This window comes from Lygodium microphyllum, chromosome 19 (assembly GCF_053477565.2).
Source record: "Lygodium microphyllum isolate KBCC chromosome 19, Lygodium_microphyllum_v1.1.10, whole genome shotgun sequence".
Taxonomy (NCBI): domain Eukaryota; kingdom Viridiplantae; phylum Streptophyta; class Polypodiopsida; order Schizaeales; family Lygodiaceae; genus Lygodium; species Lygodium microphyllum.
Window position 1 is genome coordinate 11,519,459 of NC_141153.1, and position 22,038 is coordinate 11,541,496.

A 22,038-nucleotide genomic window follows, 5' to 3' on the forward strand; every position below is an offset into this window, starting at 1 on the left:
ATTTTTTTGGTCCTCCATATGGAACTTTTAGATCTACGAGTGTATTTTTTGTGTTCTTTGCGACTTTCTATTTTTCACATGGTGCATTTAAAAAAAAGAGATGTTGCTTCATAGGCACATCCCTGCAGATGAGCAAAACTTCAATCGATGCTACTTGCAACAAGATTTAGGCAATCAATGTTTGGTGGCAACCTATTGGCCTCTTTTACCCTAGTTCTATCTCAATCCTATCCTCCCCGTCAATGCTCCAAATTGGTCACTCTTTGGGATTCACCTTCGTCAGTGCACAATAAAAACTACTTAGTCGTGTGGATTTTGGTGCTTTTGTTTGACTGTATGGCGCTTCGGAATTTACCTTTGCAATAATATGGGACATAGACGCAAATGATTATTGTCGTAACTTCGTAACTTTGTAACCATTCAATCGTTTTAGGCTTTAGCATATGCCTAAGTCTGACAGAGTGGAATCAGAGGGATGGTCGACTGCAACACACTGACGTCCTTTGAAGGAAGCAGTGGAGGCATTGGACGATTGCCTTAGAGCTCAGAGGATGGTGGCTTCAAGGTAGAAGTTGCTTCAAAGATTCCAACAATGTATGACCCCCTCTGGCGAATCAAAGCGCAATGATTCAAAAGTATTACTAGCTTGTCAGTCATCATCCCTTCATATTGGAGCATTTCAACCAAAGCTTTTACTTGTTCATAGGAAAAGGAAAAACAGTTTTCAAGGAGATCATTTCTGGTGCTCGAACTTTAAGCTTGTCAGTCATCATTCCTTATATCCATTTTTAGGTTAAACCTCTGTTTTCCATGAACACTCAGCAAAAACAATCACTATCTTAGTGACGTTGAGTTCACGTTCAGTTTCTACCTCCTTATTCTTATGCTTTAACACTTCTTCCTAGGTGCAACATGTCAAGGCTGATGTCGCCTCCGCAAGCTTTTTCCAAATCTTCCTACAGGCAAGACTCCATTTTTACATTTTCCCACAGTCATTGTCTTACAACATGCTAGAGTGGAAGTATTCTTATACCAGCTGGTTAACCTCGTGAATCCTATGGTGAGCCCTGTTGCTTGTAAATGCACGCAGTGTGCTGCATAGAAGCTGCATCGATGCCTCAAGGTTAACCAAGTGACTTGGAACAAGTTTAGACCACGACCTGTAAAGAGCCATGACAAGTTTTGTACACGCTATGCTAGCTCACTCACATGCATGGAAGGGCAAGTGTAATATTCTGGTGTAGAAGGTAGGATGGATGAACACAAGATAATTTCTTGAAGACTTTCATGCTCCACCAGGCCAGTAGCTGCCAAGCAAAGACTTTGATCTGTCAGATCCTGATAGCTTATTCATAAGAAAAATAAACAGCTAACTGAGTAAATAGACTTGCCATTTTATGCTTGTCATCCATTTCTAAGTTAGGGGACACGAAAAAGACAAGGTCAAAGTCTCCTGCATTGGCTATAGGTTCCAGCTTAGCTAGCAAAAGGCATGCACACATTGTCAGGACATAGAATCACCAATCGCAAGGTTCTTTATTTAGTCTGACAGTAGTAGGGCGTGTCTAGTTATTGTAGTTTGCAGCTATATAACAGGAAGCTCTTCGAACTAGCCATATTGAGAACTAGACACACAGTTTTATTTACCTTACATCGAATATGCTCCAATGCTATGGAATGCAAAGAAGCCACAGGTGGGACAGCACTTGCATAGACAACCACTGCATGTAACAGAATTTGCGTTAGCCCTTAGCTATCAGTTACTGCTGCAATTTTGTTCCTAGTTTTTTGTCTAAGAAATGGAGACTTCTGTTCTGCATTATACTCTTCTGGAACAAAAGCGCTATCATTTCAGAATACAAGTGTTGTGCAGCAACCATTTTGGATGATCCCAATGAGATGCAACAAATCCCACATTCTCTCATAGCAGGATTTGTTTCTTTTTGAAAGTGCCCCTGCAAATTAGTCAACACAATAGGTAAAATGTAGAATCAGGACCTAACCGCATCAGGCTTCCATTGCTTGTGCATTTTTTTCTCTCATATTTGTGATGCTGTAATGATTGCAAAATGTTTCCACATTTTAATTTGTTTTCTGTACTAGCAATTAGGTTGCTAGTGACACGACTCTTCATGCTGGAGTGCCAGAATCCTTGTAGTGCTAAGATTATGCTATTAATGCTCTTTCTGGTCGGATGTAAAAGTGCAAAGGCTGGGTACATTTGGTGAAAATTACAAAAGCATGACAATAATCTGATCTGGGAACTGGTGGAGAATTCCTTTTTATAGTCTGTTTCCCCCGTTGGCAGACCTGGCCAAAGTGGTTGGATGTTCAGGCTCTTTACTGCCATTTTGACTGTCCGATATGAAAACCACGGTAGTACATACAGGTTGCCTGGTTGCTTGCCTGCAATAGCCATTTCTGTGCCTGTTGTGCTGCCCATGGAGCCTGATGCCATGCCATCAGCTATCAGGATTATGGCTGGATGTAAGTCACTCCTCCCTTATGAACGGAGAGAGACACTGCTGCATCTACAGCAGTGGCGCTTTTAAGCTATATCTTATCCTTCATTAAATATAATAATTATCACCTTTGAATGGTATACTAGTTTTAGCTGTAAGCAACAAAATCCAGCAATCAAGGTCTTATGAGTGGACAGCCAATTTGCCTCTGGGTTAAGATTGTGAGTGTGCAAGGGAAAGAGGAAAGTGAACACGGAGAGGAGACAAAGAGAATAGAGGTGAGAGAGAAGGAACAATGTGGCTGCAATGGCTAAAGGTATAAGGCTGCAATAGTTGGGCCCAACACGCAGCTCTACGTGTTAGTGTGGGTGCTAGACGGTAGCAGGGGGATGATTGAGGAGTGTTGGGTGATCATGAAGGACCAATGATGGATAATGTATTAATGAAAGTGGGAGGACAGGCTGCCTATATATAGGCAAAAAAGAGAGAGAATACTAAATGTAGCCAAACCCCTTAAAAATTAGCCAAAAGTGCACAAAAAGAAATGCATTAATGTGCCCTCCATCCAAAGTGTCTAAAACATATAAAATGACAGATAAAGATAATGCTAGAGCTCCTAATGTACTCATATGACTCAGATTGAGGCTCTCAGGCAAGAGATGACCACATAAGGCACACGACTGCTAATACCCTTTCTCAGATCTTGAATGTGGTGGAAGGCCAAAGGAGATGCGGATTTGAGGGTGGCAAGAAGAGTGCCAATGCCAATGTAGTTCATCGATGAAGAAAGCCAGCCAAGGAGCAAGACCCGCTCTCCATATAAATATTTGATCAAGCTGAAGGCCCCCAAAGGGCAATGCCAAATGGAAATGGAGAGGCCTTGAATGGATCACTCTAGAAAACTCTAGTTGGGGATGGGTGAGCCAAGCCTCTAACCCAATTATGAGACAGTAGTGAGGAACTATCAAAGGCACCATAAGCTGCATAGAAACACCAAGGACCAAGGGCCAAGCAACAGGGGATGGTGGCTCGATGACGAAGAAAAGGGGTAACTGTATAGAAGATGAAGTGACAAATGCACAGTGGAGATGCGATGGTCAGTAATGGTAATGGGTGTATATATATATATATATATATATATATAGAGAGAGAGAGAGAGAGAGAGAGAGAGAGAGAGAGAGAGAGAGAGAGAGAGAGAGAGAGAGATGGATGGATGGATGGATGGAGAGAGAGAGAGAGAGAGAGAGAGAGAGAGAGAGGTGAGGCTTCTTTTCAGGCATGGCGACATCAACAACATCTGCAACTGCCGGCTCCTGCAAGCATGGTTTCTTCCAGGAGAGCCATGAGTCTGTACGAGCAAATCAACCTCATGGAGAAAGTGGCTGAAGAGAGCAGGTTGGTGCCTTTCACGGGTTACAATGACACCGATTTTACCATCAATGGCGTGTCGCATGAAGGCTCTGTCGTATGCTTTGGCACCTTGGTATTGACATGGAAGCCATTGAAGTTATCGGAGGTAACTCCAGACAGTTTATCGATCTTTCAGCTTTTGAGGCCTGCTCCAGCTTTTCCACACAAATAGATCTATTGCTGCTTGGATGTTGAAGGAGAATTGTACGTGTTGACGAATCAATCCGAGACTTTCTGTGCTTGAACGGCATCAAGTTAGAGGTCATTGATTCTCGGAATGGTGCTTCAACCTTCAACTTTTTGAATGAGGAGGGATGGGCAGTAGCAGTTGCTATGTTGCCATATGGTTCAGAACCTTGACCTTCTTGAAGCTTCAGTACATGGCATGTAAATGTCTTTAAAATGGGGGTCTGGTAGTGATTATAATTGATGCTTCTACGAAAAGTTTTATTGCTTGGTCAGACTTTCTTTGAGAGTTGAAAGTTTCTGGGCATTTAGTTACATATGGTAGCCTGAGACTATTTGAAATTTGAGTCTTTCTGATCTCTGTATTAAAGCTTCAACTTACCAGGCATCAAGCATCAAAGCAATGCTCATTGGAAAAAAAAAAAGAGAGAGAGGTGAGCAGTAATGGAGAGTGGAGAGTAGAGTGTGAGATGCATGATGTGTGGGTACAATTAGTTGTGTACCTCTTTTAGATTTTTAGAAGATATATGTAAAGTACAAGTGCTAAGGGTGTGTTCACACCTGAACACATATACAAGGCATGGTGGCTCTTTATTCTCAACAATCTCCCACCTAAAGGCAATGTGCCTTAAGGTTGAAGAAAAGAATCAGCTAATTCTAAGTATGTACAAAGCTGAAATACATATGCTATCCAACTCCCATCATTTGTCGGTAATGAGCAAACTGCTTTGCTGGAAGACCCCTCCGTGAGAAGATTTGTAGGATTATGATTTGTATGTACCTTGACAAGCTCAATGCTCTTATTATCAAGTACATCCCTGATAAAGTGATACTTCACCTGTATGCGCTTTGTCTTTCCATGAAAGATGGGATTCCATGCTAGCATGATAGTATTCTGACTATCACAGTGGAGGACAGAGGTTCTCGATAATGCCAAGTTCTCCCACCAGATGTGAAAGCTATAAAGCCGCCTTGCATACCTCAGTGGCAGCCACATACTCTGCCTTTGTAGTAGACAATGCAAGGTACTTCTGTAGTCTAGAAGTCTAGGAAACTACTCTCCTAATGAAGGTGAATACATACCCTGAAGTAGACTTCCTGCAGTTAGCATGACCAACATAGTTTGCATATGTAAAGCCAATGACAGATGCCTTTTGCTTTCCAAAGCAAATGCACAAATCCTTGTGCCCTTAAGGTATCTCATGATACCTTTCACTACTTCCCAATGCTTTCTACTGGGATGTTCTATATACTGCCATGTTGGGACATGTAGCAACCATCATATATCAAGCTACCCACAATGCATATGGAATCTTGACCATTTTAGTCTTTTCATCATCAAATATAGGGCTGTCCTTTACATCGAGTTTCACATATGGAGGCAATGGTACGGCAATTGCTTCCCCCCCCTCCATATTGAAATGTTGCAAAATCTTGGATACATACTTTTGTTGTGACAGATAAAGAAGATTTGTCGATTTGTCCTTGAGTATATGTATTCCAAGAATGTGATTTGCCTCACCAAGATCCTTCATGTTAAAATTGCTGTGTGGGTTGTGCTTCAATGTATCCAAAGCATGAACATCCCTATCACCAATCAACATGTCATCCACATACAAAACCAACACAATAAGGCTGCCATCTGTTGCCTTCTTGGTATATAAGCAGTGATCCACTTGACTCCTTTTGAATCCTTGAGATTGCATGAATGTATCAAATGTATAATACAATTCATGTGGTGCCTGTTTTAGTCCATACAAGCTTTTGTTGAGTTTACATACCTTCTTTTCTTGCCCTTGGCCACAAAGCCCTTTGGCTGTTGCATATATATATCCTTGTGCAGACCACCATGTAAGAAAGTAGTCTTTACGTCCATCTATACGAGTTCCATGTCCTCACATACAACCAAGCCCAATATGGTTCGCAAAGTAGTCATCTCGACTACAGGAGAAAGAATCTTGTCAAAATCAATCCCATGTTCTTGCTCGTACTCTTTTGCAACAAGTTGTGCTTTGTACTTTGGTGAGAAACCAGAAGTGACCTTCATCTTGTAAACCCATTTGCATGGTAGGACATTCTGCCCCTTGGACAAATGCACCAAATCCCAAGTACCATTTTTCTTTATAGATTCCATCTTTGACAGCATAGCTTTATGCCGTTTCTTGTTGTCCTCTTTGTCCATTGCTTCCTTGAAGCATGACGGTTCACCACAATGTGTCGATATGACATAATCGGCAACATAATTTGCACTAGGAACAAACCTATTTGGGTGTTTGGTATTTTTGGTCGACTTACGGACCCAAAAATTAGTGTTTGCTAGTTGTTCAGCTTGCAAATCTGCATTAACAGCCTGTTGTTCAAATGGTTCAGTATGCTGTCCTGCTTGTTCCGACTGTTCAAATGGCACATTTTCTTGCTGAAACTATGGTATATCATGGGAAACTTCTTGTTGATCAATTTCAGCATCATTCCTTGCATTTATGGGGTCATTTACAGCAAGTATTTGTTGTTGTACAACGGCCACTCTCTTTGCTGTTCTATAGGAATCTCTTCTTGAAACACAACCCTTTTGACTTCCTCAGTCTTTTGGGGTTGTTTATGCATGTGACCTTCCCAGAAGATAACATCATTGCTGCGTACAATTTTCCTTTTCTCGGGGTTTCATAATCTATACCCCATTTCACCCTCGTCACCATATCCTAGGAAAATGCATTTATAGGACGTTGGCTCCAATTTGTTGTGTTTTTCTTTGTGTACATGCACAAAAGCCTTGCAGCCAAACACTCTCAAGTGTGCATACGAAGGTGGCGTACCTGACCACACTTCCCTCCCAACGGCCTGTTCGGTGCCGATTTATCAAGTGTACGGTTGTCATAACAGCCTTTGCCCAAAATCCATGAGGTAATGTAGTATGAGACAATATAGTACACACCTTCTTCCGAATAGTCCTATTCATACGCTTTGCAACACCATTTTGGGGAGAATTATAAGGAGCAATGAGCTCCCTCTTTATCCCTTTGTTGTCACAAGAGGCCTGAAGGGCTTTGGACATGTATTCCCCGTCATTGTTAGAGTGAAGATACTTTAATGTCTTGTTGGTCATATTTTCAGCAAGTGCTAGGAAATTTTTTAAACTTATCTAATGCCTTGTCTTTATGATGGATCAAATAAACCCATACTTTGCATGTGGTATCATCAACAAATGTGATAAATTATTTCTTTCCCCCTAGAGACAACCTTGACATCTCACATACATCTGAATGTACCAAATCTTAAGGGTGAAGATTTTAATGAAAGAGACTTTTTATGTGACGTTTGAGTATGCTTACCAAATATGCAATGATCAAAATCAGCATATCTTAAACACGGCAAATAACCCAAACAAGAAAGTACTTTTATTCTAGTTTGACTCATATGCCCCAATTGGCTATGCCACGAAGATACACAACGTGATCACACACATTAGATACATGTAATGGATACAGAGTATCACTTTTAGAGGCTTTGCTAACAATTCTAGAGTCCTTATATATTTTCCATTTGCTATCCCGAAAGTGGTATGATAGGCTTCATCATCTAGCAGCCCTGTGCTTATCAAGCTCTTCTTGAGTTGGGTACATGCCTCACATTATGCAAGGTGAACACTGAACCTTGCTGAAATGCCAACGTCACATTGCGAATCCCTGCAATGTCACATGCATAGTTGTCCCCAAAGTGGACAACACCATGTCTACCACCATTGTAGTCAAACCACCACTCATGGTGTGGTGTTTCATGGAGTGAAGCACTTGAATCAAGAATCCAAGTATGCATGTCATCATTAGAATTTACAATGAATGATTGTGCACTAAAAGAAGAAGCAAAGAGTACATCATTTCCATTGTCACTCTTGTGATTGACTACATTGACTTCCTCTATCTTCACATTGCTCTTCTTTGCATGGTGGTTGTGAAGAAAACTACTAGGGTTTGCACCGAGGACACAAAGTGTACGACCACGACAAAAGCACATAGAGACAGACATAGACACAGAGGGCAAAACTCAAACCCGAAACGCAAAACTCAAAACTCAAATCCTAAACACAAAACTCAAAACTCAAACACAGAAACTCAAACACAAACAGAAGAAGGGAGAGAGAGAACAAAACTCCAAAGTGAATGAATGTTGTAAATGAATGTAAGAGTGTACAGTGTGCTCAAGGGCAAAGCAATGTCGGAGTGTGACGTCCATCGGAGACAGATGCCAAGTCTGTGACCACTAGTCAGATTGTCTGAGGAGGTAGATGCTGTAAATGCAAGTGACAGTAGATGCTGATCAACAAACGCAAATAGTAAGAGTGTGTGTGATGAGGTCCCCTTCAAATATCGAAGAATCCTCAGGGCAGCCTGCCAATGTACTTGTTTGTGTTCCGTCATGAACCCTGCCAAAAGACCCACAGCAAAACAAAAAACAAAGATCAACGTGAGTGTTGAGAAGCCAAATCAAGGATCCAATGAACTGATGGTAGCGGGAAGCATCCATCACGGGAGAATTTGAGTGTGAAGTGGCCTTCCAATTCGGATCCATAGGAGTAGTAATGGGCTGACAAGTCTCCATCTCAAAAGTCACCAAGAGCTCCTGAATGTACCTCTGCTGAGAGATGAAAATCCCCCTTTGAGACTGATAAATCTTGTGACCTAAGAAAAAAGGAAGAAGCCCCAAATCCGTTATCTCGAATGCCTGATGTAAAGCTGTCTTGGTCTCTCAGACCTTCTGTGCATGATCCCCTGTCAAAATCAAATCATCAATATATAACACAAACAACACATGACCACCCTCGGAAGTGTGCACATAAAGCTGCGGATCGGCCTTGGAGTGCCGATATCCCAAATTCGACTGAAGAAACGAGTCAATCTTCTTGTTCCATGCATGCGGAGCCTGCTTGAGGCCATATAAGGCCTTCTTCAACCTGTAAACTTTCCCATCCGAGGATCCAAAGCCAGGAGGCTGCTCAACATAGATCTCCTTTTGCAAGTCACCATTAAGAAAGGCCGACTTCACATCCAACTGATAAACATGCCATCTCCTATGCCCAGCCAAGGCAAGAACAACTCGAATAGTCGCCATACGAGCAGTGGGGGCAAAAGTATCATGAAAATTAATGCCTGGGTGTTGAGCAAAACCTTTAGCAACAAGGCGAGACTTGTGCTTGTCCAAAGAACCATCGCTAAGGTACTTGGTCTTGAAGACCCACTTGACACCAATCACCTTCTTGTGAGAGGGACGAGGGACAAGAGACCAAATGCCATTCCTCTCAATAGCCTCCAACTCGGCTTCCATGGCCTTCCGCCAATGATCAGACTACAAAGCCTTCTTCACTAAAGTGGGCTCTCGATTCTGCATAACACGGGTCAGCAAACAATAGTTGGAGCAGACAAGCTTCGAAGAATGTGCCTGGTTTCTCCGTGACCTCCGCGGTTCATCCTACGGTTCATCCTGAGGGACCCCTCGATCCTTGAATCTCGGAGTATGTCACGAGCCCAACGAGGAGGAGGAAGAACCTCTCCCGGTCGCTCTCCATCTGCTGAAGACTCAGGAACATCCACCGACGGAAGCTCCTTGGGGGTGGCCGATGGAAGAGAAGACTCTGAATCAGAAGAAGAATCTCCATTAAGAGACTCTAGCTCCAAAGGGACTGTCTTAGGAGCCCAACTCTCCCCTGGATCTCCGAGGACGGGGTGCTCCTTATCCCCCTATGTGGCCGGAACTTCCACGAACCGCACATCTCGGCTTGTATAGACATCTCGCTTAACGGGATCAAACAAACGATAACCTTGGGACTGAAAGCTATAGCCAACAAAAACCTGTCGTTGGGAAGCCACCTCGAACTTATCACGCTGCGTCTTCGGAATGTGCACATAAGCGTCACACCCAAAGATCCTAAAATAAGAGACATCAGGCTTAGTCCCGAAGTAAGCCTCAAAAGGTGTCATCTTGTCAACGGCCGAAGTGGGAGATTGATTGAGGATGTGAACTGCGGTAGCCACTGCCTCAGCCCACAAAAATTGAGGTGTTTGTCAGTGCTCCATCATGGTGAAAGCCATCTCGATCACACTTCGGTTTTTCCACTTCAAAATGCCATTCTCTTGGGGAGTGCTGGTGTCAGCAAACTCCTGGTAAATGCCCCTATCTGCAAAAAAACGAGCAAAGTCATTAGATATAAATTCACCTCCCTTGTCTGAACGCAAGGTCTTCAGCTGCCGGCAAGAACGGTTCTCCTCAAAGAGAAGCCAATCCTTGAAGTGAGAGAAAGTCTTTGACTTCAAAGTCAAGAAATAGGCCCAAGTCATCTTGCTGTAGTCATCTACAATTAATATGAAGTACAAGCTTCCCTTCAGGGACTCGGTCCTCATCGGGCCACAAAGATCTGTAGATACAAGCTCCATGGGTGAAGTAGACCGCCTAGAAGCTTTGTTGGGAATTGCATCCCGATGCAGTTTTCCACGAATGCAGGAGACACATGGTTGATGGCTCACCACTATGTCCGTCAATCCTCGGACAAACGATCCTCGTGATGCCTTCCGAAGGTACTCCTGGTTCAGGTGGCCAAACCGAGCATGCTATAACTCGGACTGTGTCTGAGAAGTAAGAAGAAGAGAAGTAAGAGCTGAAGAAGACTTCAATTTGTAGACGCCATTCTCCTCATACCTTGTAGAGAGAACCTTCCTCGATCCACGATCAAGGACTCGAGCAGTATCACTGTCAAACTCCACCAAGAGGCCAAGAGCATAAATCTTATGGACCGAAAGTAAATGATACCCCAATCTTGGCACATGCAACACCTCAGAGGTGTGGGTACCACCACATTCATCTGGAATAAGTTGCATCTCACCCCGCGCAGCAATAGACACAGAAGAGCTATCTTCAAAGAGAATCTGCCCACGCGAAGGACGTAAATGGGCAACACCAACAAAAGGAGTCATGTGCCGTGAGACACCACTATCCACAATCCACTCTCGAGCCTGGGGAGCTGTCATTGCAGCATCCTTCTTCCAGTGACCGATCTTTCCACAAATATGGCAAGTCAATTTCTTCTCCTTGTCCTTCTTGGATTTGTTGTCCTCCTTCTTTTGGTCCTTCCCCTTCTTTTGAGAGGCTTGACCAACCAATGCCTCCGTTTTGGAAGCATTCTGTCCCTTCAATTGTTCCTCCTGGTCCAAGACCATAGGAACCAACTCTTCCCACCGAAGAGTCGGCTCCCACCCTGATGCAATAAGAGCAGAATAACAAGTACCGAATCATGGCAGCAACTAGGATAGTATAGTGATCGCCATGTCTTTGGAGGAAATAGGCTTTCTCGCATTTTGAACTTGCATCTGAAGCTGCAGAAGCTTGTTGATGTGTTCCCAAAGCGAAGAAGACTTATTCACAGACAAAGTCCGCATCTGCACCTCCAAAGAAACCCTCTTCATCAGGGTCATCTGGTTGTACATCTGGTCAAGCTCCAGCCATATCTCACGAGCCACCGTCAAGTGCTCGATGTGAGCTATCACGGCTGTGGTACAAGACAGAAACCAAAAAGATCAAATCCTGGCATTCAGTTTGTTCCAATGAGACTGAGCCTTGGTCAACTCTGCACGAGCATTGGAAGAGAGTTTGGACTCATCCCTCACCAAGGGCTTGTTAATCTCCTCCATCACCAGTTCCGCTAAATGATAAGACTCTAAAATGGCCAACATCATCACCCGCCAGATGCGGTAATTGTCACCATCAAGCTTTTGATCCAATGGAAGAGCTAACAGGACAGGCACTTTCCTGTCCATGATCGCCTGGAACTCCAAATCAGTCTCTGTAGACATGTTAACTTGCAATACCTGCACAAACACAAAATCAACCCTCTCTGACTGTGAAAACGCAGCCTTCTAGGGCTGATTCCTCTGCTGTCCAAACCTTCTTCACCCGCCGGAGGAGATGAAAAGGTAAAATCTGCAATGGAAGGCCTAAAACGCAGCCTTCCTTCCCTTCGAACAGCAATAACCTGCAGCAAATTCACCGATTAGACTTCTTTCCTGCACGCCCACGCTCGCTTCAGCCTTGATCCAATGCGCAGCCCTCCTGCTCGCCCTCGAATCATGGAAACGCAGCCTTGTGTCGCGCTGAAATCTCCTCTTCAGATAGGTTCAGCCTTCAGTCAATCCATCTTCACCGCTCTGATACCATGTCAGAGTGCAGCGATGCGGAAGCGTAGGACAAAGACTGAGAGAGAGTGAACACAGAGAGAAGAGACAGAGAAAAGGAGACAGCCTCAACTATGATTTGTGTAGATTGTCATATCCACCAGGAGTTGCCAATACAAACACCCCTCGGGAGAATGGCATATTGGAGCGGAAGAATCGTAGTGTGATCTTTGATGTAATGATTGATTGGCATAAGCTTGATTCTTCTGAGTGCAAAAACTTGGGAGCGGCACAATAAAAAGGTTTAGGAAGCATTGCTGCCCGTTACTTTCTATCATAGAGTCCCACTTTTGTAGTAGATAGAGAAGTATTGTTGTGAGCTATCCAAGGAGATTGAAGATTTTTGTAATAAAATGATAGTGGCCATTATGCCTTCGCTAATTCAAATGACATATACATCAAATGCTTTGCTGTGTGGGAAATCATCTTGCTTCAAGGAGATGATGAGAAGACCAAAAAGAAGTCTTTCAAGGTTGAGAAATGAGACAGGTCGGATTCTAGTGTTGGTAAGAGGCAAAAACAGCAAAAGGGGACATGAAAAAATGTTGCAAAACGCAAGGAATTGATGGCTGCAAATAAATGTTTTGTCTATGAACATGAGGGGCATATGCTTAAGGACTGCATGGCTAAGGACTGTCCCAATAGGCAGCAAATTGAAAATGCTGAAAATAAGGGTGATTGAAAGTGGAAGAAGCCCAAAACCACAGTTGGTTTGGTCCCCAATGTGCTTAGTAGCAGCCCAATGATGATGCAATGGAGTTATGTAGCATTTGGGGGTAAAGTGAGGGATTAGCATGCATCGATATTCTTTGATCTAGGTGCTTGTGCAAACTTTATCTCTATAGTCATGGCTGCCCATCTTGGCACAAGAGAGGATGAGATAGAACCTATGAAATTGGTACGGCATGTAAAGATCATGCAGAACCAATCATGCCCACTATTGGAAAGCTTTAGCTCTGCATTCAGAGTTATGTGGAGAGCAAAGAGCCTTTTACTATACCTTTGGAGGGTTGTGATGTATTGCTTCATATGCCATAGTGCCATTGTGTGCTTGCAATGATTAATATATATGACAAAGAGGTCACTCTTCTTTAGCAATTGGCACCAGTCCTTATGTTCCATGTTGATTCATCATATTTCGTGTCTCACTAGTGTAGAGGTTTTTGTATTCATTCTCCCATTTTTGTTTCTTTCATGTTGGCATTCATTTGTTATTCAAGTTGACGGTATTCTTTGTGCACTTTGTAGCTCCCTTGTCTTCACAATCCTGGCTCATAATCAACTACGATTAATCTCAAAGTTTCATAATCAGCCTTTATCAGTAATGAGCACTCTTGCTTGCGTGCCTTGATCCATGTGATTGTCATTCGACTCCATGCCTTGAAGAGGACGATGATCAAATTGACAATGGCCGAGTCTGAAGGTCAACAAATGATGCTGAAAGTGCTGCCATCAACAATGAGAGTGATGCCAACAGATAGAACCTTGCACAGAAAATGTGAGTTTCTCCCATTTCTCATAAAAAGGAGAGTTGATAAGGCCTTGAGGTGTAGGAAAGTGAATGCCAATGGAGGCTGAAGGTGGGTTGAATTCCCACATTCACTTTGCTAGTCTATACAAGAAGAGATTTGAGAGTACATGAACCTAAATGACTCAAAGAGCAACAAGAAGAAACTGCTATCCTGCTGGTTGTTGCTAGTCATAGCTCACCATGGCTCTAATACCATGATAGAGATCATGGACCTAGAGGTATAGCATAGCTATGAGGTTGAAAGATAAAATAGGACATGAAACAAAAGAAAAATAACGAGGTAAGAGGATGAAAAGGAGTAACTTACATCATAGCACCAAGAATATTTTGCATTGCTTGAAGAACAGATAGATGAACACAATGAACCCAGGCCCAATATACCTCTATGCACATGGGATTCCTCGCCTCTCATTTCTTCACATACATTGTACACAGGGGCACCACATTTATCAACAAGATTGACCTCCTGTCTTATTGCTCAATCAGATTGTTTCACTTCATGACATTGTACAACATCCAGAATTTCGTTCAGTGAAATTTATCCTACAGAGGAACCACAGAATAATTTATTCAACTATTAGGACAAAGTTGAATTATTACATTGCTGGATAAATTTCTACTTGGCCTTGGCAACCTAGATTTAGAGTAGGCTAATCTATTCTGATGCCATACATGCACTTCCATTTTGTCCTTATTCATTTGGACTGAAGGCAAATCTATATTTTCATACTTAGAGAATGGAAGTTGTATCGAAAACTATCCATTGGAAAAAGGCACTCAGATTGTTAGCCTATGTGAAGAATTGTTTCCCCAACACGCATGGAGGATGTACTACCTTGTATATGCATTGTCGTGTGCTGGTTGAGATGTTAACACTGTTTTCCACTTTCTTTGCAAACCATAAATGGATAAATGCTAATTTTCCACTTCAGTTGTAACTGTCTTTTTCAAGCAATACATTTCACGTGTTGTTTTCTTGGGGGGAAAAAGGAAATGCATTGCTTAAAAAAGAAAGCTATTGCAAGGTGGCAAAGCAGCATTTATCCAGATAAGTTGAAAATATTCAATTGTATAAAAAAAAGGGGATCCAAAGACTGAACTACATCTCATCTCAGTCAGCATTAGATCTTGGACCTTAACACCTTGTTGCTCATGGTGTCCTATGATCAGTATCGGAAATGGATGGGAAGTAGTAGAACGTGCAGAACCGCATATTGGAATATTGCAAAAGAAACAGCTCGTAACGATACCAAATCTGGTAGTTAAGTATGCTTCGTCGGCATGGGACATGCGGAAATGTGCTTGCCTATATCCCTTTCATAGAAATTACTGCAGCTGAGAAATAAAAAGATAGATGATGCGAAACAAAATTTAAAGAAAGTTTAGAAGAGCCAGCTCCCATTGAAGCAAATAATATTTTTCTTGGTGGTGTCTTGCTGGAGCTTTCCTGGTAGCAAAAACTTAAGAAAAGAGAAGGGTTTTATCAAAATCTTATGTTTGTAATTGTTTGGCTCTTCGTGGAGCAATGCCTCACAGGTTGCAGATTTTATACAGACTCTAATCTCTTCTGTTCTACTGGGGTTCCAAGTGACACTTTTTAAAAGCATCTTCAGCTATGTGGTTGCTATCATGGTAGATTTACTATGTACTCTTCAACAGTTTGACTGTATGGATTGATCGCAACGCTTTCTGTGGACTTGCTACCTTGGAGCATGCCATGCAGTTGGCCACCACACACAAGGAGCAAGGGGAAGGGTTAAGGTCAGCATTCATAACCCAGTCAATGTCGCAAATATTTTCACAGATGTGGCAATGGTGATCAGTGTCAAATAGATTACTTTTCTCTCTTGGATTGAACCAATGATCAAATACACTTGCATCAAACTCACTCATATATGAGATAGATGGATCAAGAACCTCAATTTTTTGTTGTATATCAAAGGGGAACTTATGTATTACACATAGCAAAGGAATGGAGATAGTAAGCATCAACATGAAAGTCTATTGCTAGAAAAATATAACAAGTAAAAATAATTTTTGATATATTATACCTCATCCCAGCAAGAATGATAGAGTCGTTTACTTCTCTCATTTTATTCTTGAGAATTTGAACATAATCAAAGTCAAAAAATACCATATCAGATCTTTTGTTAATATCACCATGTACAAAGCAGTAGACATTGAAGCCCTTAGGGTTAGCTCTTTTAAAAAGGGTTAATAGCTCTTCTTTAAAAGATGGGAGTTTCTTTATTTTCTTTGCTTCTTTCTTTCTTTTATACTCCTTTCATTTATCTGCCCACTCTTTTGTGACATTTTTCTCTTTCTCATGTAGTCTTGTGCTCTTTTCTTAGGTGATATCTTCAACCTTAGAACTTGGATCACCTTTCGTTTTTCTATATGGAGGCACATTTAAAATATTAAAAGCCTTCACATAAAAAAGGAGCATTGGCTCAAGGACCTTTGAAAACCTATATCTCAACCTCTTGAGAATTATCATGTCTTTATCTATAAGTGTAAGCTTATGTGCATGAACAACACAAATATAAGAATCTTGAAAAAACTTAATCAAAAAATCTTTTGCAACCTTCTGAATACAATTGAGAGCTTCCCTAGTCCATCTAAAACTATCAAGACTATGCTTGTCACAAAATTCTTTGACAAGCCTTTGAAAAGTCAGTTTTAGAATTGCATTATCCAGAGCCTTCATTGCCCTTCTAATCTCCTTTAGGTATCTAACACACTGTGAAAACCTTCTCCATGGCTTTGATTTCCTCGTAAGTTTGGAAGGCTTGGAGAATTGATGAATCTTTGAAGTAAGATCTCTAGGATAAACTTTTTGCTTCTTGCAATGGCCTTAGTTTTAGCCATCTAAAATATCTAGAAAAATTAAAAAATACCTCAAAATTAGAACAGATCTCCAAATCTCTAATATAATGTTATCTATCATTATTTAATAGTAAAAAACACTACTCACATAGTCTACCTCAAATTTCAATCAATCAATGTAAGCCCTTGACATATGAAGCACGAACTGGGCCTTCTAGACAAGAGAAACCTACACCTCGCATTTCACACGTCACATTTTTTTATATTTTTAATACATATTTCATCAAAGACTATTTATGTCATGAAGTTTTATAAGTCTTATGATAGAACAATGGTCATCTAGCAAATCTTAAATCTTATTCTCAACGAGTTTAACCCTTGAGAGAATATCTATCTAAATGTTCACATCAATAATATTTAAATCTTATCCACAATGAAAAAAAAACCTTATAGGACTTTCAATTTGAATGCCGATATTAATATCTAAACCTCAAGCTGAATAATCCATTACTCATATAGTTGATGTACTCATAATTATTATTATTAACATCAGTGGAAGCAAAATTATCATTCTGTGTGATCTAGCTCTGTTGATCCATCATTTTTATTTAGGAAACTTGGATTCCTCCTGACATATGAAACGCGAGATGACTACTGTTTCCATGGGGAGAGCCATGACTAATTACGTTTTATATGTCAGGCTCTTTTTGGGAACATATAGCAAGATTCATTACATTGATATAAAGCTAGCTTAGATTTGTCAAAAAACTTATATTTTTTAGGGCTTGGCACATATGTTGGGTGATGAAATCTTCCCAAGTTGCCTTGTGTCTGCGGAATAATTTTGAGTTGTGAGCAAATTAGCCTTCTTATGTTGGTTTTATAGAGCATGGAAAGAGCTTTGTCTTCAAAAAACTCTTGCAGATCAGAAATTGGGTTTAAACGGATGTTTTTTTATATGTGTGACTGTTATAATGCATAGTTAACTTAACACGTGCAACGAGTAGACCATTTTTGCCTTGAAACTTGTGCCACGTGTCATTGACATTTTTGGCATGATAGCACTTGTATGGCTTCACTTTTTAAAGGTAAAATATAATTTTTAGCCTCTTTTTTTAAATTTTAAATGTACCTCTTCTTAATGAGTGCACAGTACTTCTCAAACAAACATACGGTGACCGTTAGCATATATACACAATAACTCAGGGTCGGGTTTATGTTAATTTTTTTTTCGTACATTTTATTTTGTCTTCCACAAACCACTTATCTTGAGTGCATCGCAAGGTCAAACTAGGCATATTTTTACAAAAACCCATTTATTCTCAGCAGAAAATAAAATTCTCAAGTATCAAACATTTTCTTGTTACTTTTTCTCTGTAATCGTGAATTTCAAGGCATTAAATATAATTAAATTTGTTATTTTTTTGTGAAATGATTCATTAATGTAAAAAATACGATTTAATCATTTGCAAAGAGTTTTGGAATATTATTATCGTGTTTTATGAGTCCTAAATGTAAAATAAAAATCGATTGATAAAATGTAAAATTGTATGTCTCCTCTGTTGCTCAAATAGCCAACTCACTTTTTGAAAGGCACTGCGATTGTATTTTAATTAACTTAGCATGTGTGGTATCTTAGGGATTTTGACATGTAAGATGAATGAAATAAGATATCACTGTTGGACATTGTTCTGTGTTTGTTGGTTTAAGAGGAGAAATGTACATCAAGAAGTTAGAAATTCTATAAAGGGTTTAACTATTTTTTTCTATCAATCTTGGTTTAATCTTGTACATATGTTGAATGATGTGGTTTTGATATTCTAGATACATGATCTTAAATAAAATTTTTAGATATATGAAACATGATTTCGTTAAGTTTTTTGGATTGACTGACGTATGAAACACGATTTTATCAATTGCGAAGCGGTTTGGATCATTATTGTTGTATTTCATGAGTCCTGAATATATAACAAAATTTTATCAATGAGACATAAAATTGCATGTTTCATTTATTGCTTAAAGGGTGAATTCAATTTTTACAAGGCAGTGCTATTGCATTTTAACCAATTTAACATGTGTGTTATCTTAGGGAGATTTAAACATGCAAGATAAATGAAGTAAAGTATCATTGTTGCACATTTTTCTATGTTTGTTGATTTAAGAGGAGGAAGGTAACATTATTTCTGTATTTCTTAGTTTAAGAGGAGGAACATAACATTGAACCCTTTCTCAAAATTTATTGGTGAGTATATCATATATAAGGAGTCTAAACTTTAAAGCCAAGAGTGAGTTTTTGACAGAATATCAAGTAGGCAGAAATTCTACGAAGGGTTTGACTAAAATTTTTAAGCAAACTTGCTTTAGTCTTCTAGATGTGAGTAAATGTGGATTTGTATATTATGTCCCTAAATTTACTTTGTTGTTTTTAGGATTTAGTTTTGTGAGTAATCAGAATGACTAAAAGGAAGTTTTCTTTAGAGGAAATGGAGGAAGAGAATCTAGAGGATACACCTGTGATGAAAAGCTCTTTGATTTTCTCCATGCAACTCGAAATTCATCTAGATTTGTTTACATTAGAGATATGCTCAATGTTCCCTTTGATTTGCAAGAGATGTTGAAAAATCTTAAAGACAAACTGAAGAATTTTAGAGAGTTTTAAAATAAATATGTGGAAGGCTTAAAGATTGAGGGATTTGTCCATTATAGTAATGTAATGGAAGCTAGCAATGTTGTTAGAACAACTTTGCAAACAAGGTTTAGCCTTATTGATGAGGAATTCAAGAAGTGGGAAGTAGATTGCCATTTTCATCGGAATTAGCATTAATGTATTATTGTACATAAGGATATTGGATTTTTTGTATATCTTCATGGATAGTTGTTCTTCAAATACAATACAAGAGAAGAAGATAGAGAATATTGTAAGCAAAGAGGTTGAAGAGAAGGAAAAAACGTTTCAGAAGGATATTGAGAACCAATTAGTGTAGAGATTTGATGTTGCTTTGTTTAAAAGTGAAAACATTATAAAAGTGAAAGAAAAGGAGATCGAGTTGAGTGTAGAGATTGAAACAGGTCCTCTTGAATGTGTGTTAATATTTTTCAGTTATCTCATCAATAAAAATAGATATGTATTGCTAAATGATATTCAATATATTTTTTATCTTAGAGAAGATTACTGTTTGGCAATCCTTGCAGCATGGGGTCAAAATGATAAGAATTTTTAGGTTATGAATAAGAATTGCCAACACGTTTTGATATTGAGGGAGAGAATTTTCAAGACAGCTTTGTAGCTTTACATTCATGTATTAATTAGATTATGAAATATGAAAAGGGGGGGATACTTAAGTCTCCATTAGAGGAGAAATCAAAAAGTTCAATAAATCTTTATGATGATAGCATTCTTGAAGAATATGAAAATCCTAAGGTATGAAAGATAATTCTAAGATATCCATTGTGGTTTATATTAGAGTATGTTATGCATTATAGACAAATATTATTGGACGTTTATCTACTAACATTTTACACTATTGTGGTTTATTGTGCAGATAGAAATTGAAGATGCAAACAACTTTCTTGGAAGAGCCAAGGGCTCAAGGCCATTAAATCTTGGCAAAAATCAAGGCCTTGGTCATTATATTGAAAGCTTAAATAATCAAATAGTTGCAATTTATCATAGCAAGTTGCTAAGCTTGCCAATGATGGCTTTGAAAGCTATCTCCAAGGTGATTGGATCCCAAGTTTTCAATAGAGGTTCAAACAAGATAATTTTGGTGGAGAAAGAAGAAGTTGTAAAAGTTTTTGGCTTCATGCTTGGATACAATGGATCTAGGGTAGGATACTTTGGAGTTCTTGGCTCTTATTTTCTCTCCCATGTAGGAGATACTAAGAATTTGAAGCTCCTTCCAGGCTATATGAAGTAAGAGTTCCTAAAATGCAAAGGTCTCATTGAGTAGGATGAAACAAAAGAGTCCTCTAGAGGACCTAGTGAATTACTTAAAACTAAAGACTCTTTTCCAACTATAGAGTCAAACTAAAAGATGTTAAGGGTTTCTTGAAACCCATCTTTTTCCATCTCTTTATCTAGTTTGTAACCATTCTGAAAATCTTTGCTTTGCACAAGAGTTTAAATATCTTCATTTTCTTCTTTGGGTAATAGTGGATATAGTCCTTGCCAAAGATGATGTATCACATGATGTAGTTGTGTCTGAGCTTGAATTTGTGCCAAATTTGTTTGTAAAACTATTGAAAAACCTCTACTAAATTGTTTGCTTTGTATCTTCCACCTCCATGACTTGTGTGTTTAAAGTATTTTGTTCTTGCTTGATAATGTGATTTTTTCATACCTTGGGTTGTTGACTAAGATAGAGATCTATATTTTTTGATAAAATATGGAGCATGGTTGTGTAAAATATACTACATAGTTAACAAATAAAGAAATTTAATTAAAAAACCTTATATGAGTTAGACAATAAAGAGACATACATATGTAAACTTCTTACCATATAGTCAATGAAGTGTTGATTATCCCAAGCTTATGTCATTGCCTTTTTAAAAAGGTTTAATTGGTTTTTGAAGTCTTTGACATAATCATCATTCCACTCAATTTTATCACAATAAAAGAATTTTTTTTCTAGTGTTTACCAAACATTGGCTTTTCTATTCTGAGCTTGTCCATTATTAGTATGATCCTTAACATTATGTAGGGTATTTCACTGATTATATCTAATAGTTGAGCTACTATTCCTAGAGTTTATCTTACTAAGTCTCCTATGAAAGTATAGGAACCTTCTAGTCTTCACTCCACCAATAGATGACTTTTTGGGGACACGATTGCCATCCTTAGACTTTTGAAGATCTGGTTCAATAACAACATCACCACCATGTAGACCAATTGTAGATAAGTGTAATAAAGTATAAATGCCTTAGCCTAGGGTTAAGTATAAAAGGAGAAAAATGTAACATATGAAGGATCTTTTGCCATTTGAAGAATACAAGATTTGAGGTTTCCTTCCTCCCACCATCTAAGAGGGTGCATACTCTTAGCCACCATGATCATAGGGTGCATACCATGTCCCACCTTAGCATGCGGTGAGTATTCATGTTGCAACATTTATCTATGATTCTCAGCCTTCCATGGCAATATAATTTCATACATAGCCACTTTGGCTATGGTTTCTTGGCACATATGGTGTATTTTCTTGCATTTCCAATTATTTTGCTTACTGTGAGAATTAGCTACTTTACATTGGTATCGGAGCATGGACTTTGATCCATAGGAAGAGTCATTTTCTTGGGGAAATTTAGTCAGAGGGACAGGTAACAAGTAACTAGAGTACAAGATTTAGTTACAGTGGTGGACACAGTTAAAACCATGATTTGCCATGGTTATTTGCATCAAGTCATCATCACT

The 22,038-nt window shown here is 39.5% G+C and overlaps 1 protein-coding gene across 16 annotated transcripts; it reads left to right on the forward strand.

Moving 5' to 3' along the window:
- Positions 1-279: 279 nt before the first annotated feature.
- On the forward strand, positions 280-20,669 carry LOC148019565 (uncharacterized). 16 transcript variants are annotated; one of them, XR_015694823.1, is made up of 4 exons: positions 280-761; positions 906-962; positions 15,342-15,566; positions 20,174-20,669. XR_015694823.1 is itself a non-coding variant. In XM_087699567.1 (4 exons), exons 1-4 carry the CDS (start codon positions 552-554, stop codon positions 20,175-20,177), a joined length of 177 nt encoding a protein of 58 aa, XP_087555693.1. In that variant the 5' UTR covers positions 280-551; the 3' UTR covers positions 20,178-20,669. The 16 variants fall into 16 exon arrangements, 7 of the variants coding, with proteins under 7 accessions (XP_087555693.1, XP_087555689.1, XP_087555688.1 ...); XR_015694830.1 differs by lacking the exon at positions 20,174-20,669 and having other exon boundaries at positions 280-565; positions 707-792; positions 15,342-15,824; XM_087699567.1 differs by having other exon boundaries at positions 280-565; positions 15,465-15,566.
- Positions 20,670-22,038: the final 1,369 nt, after the last annotated feature.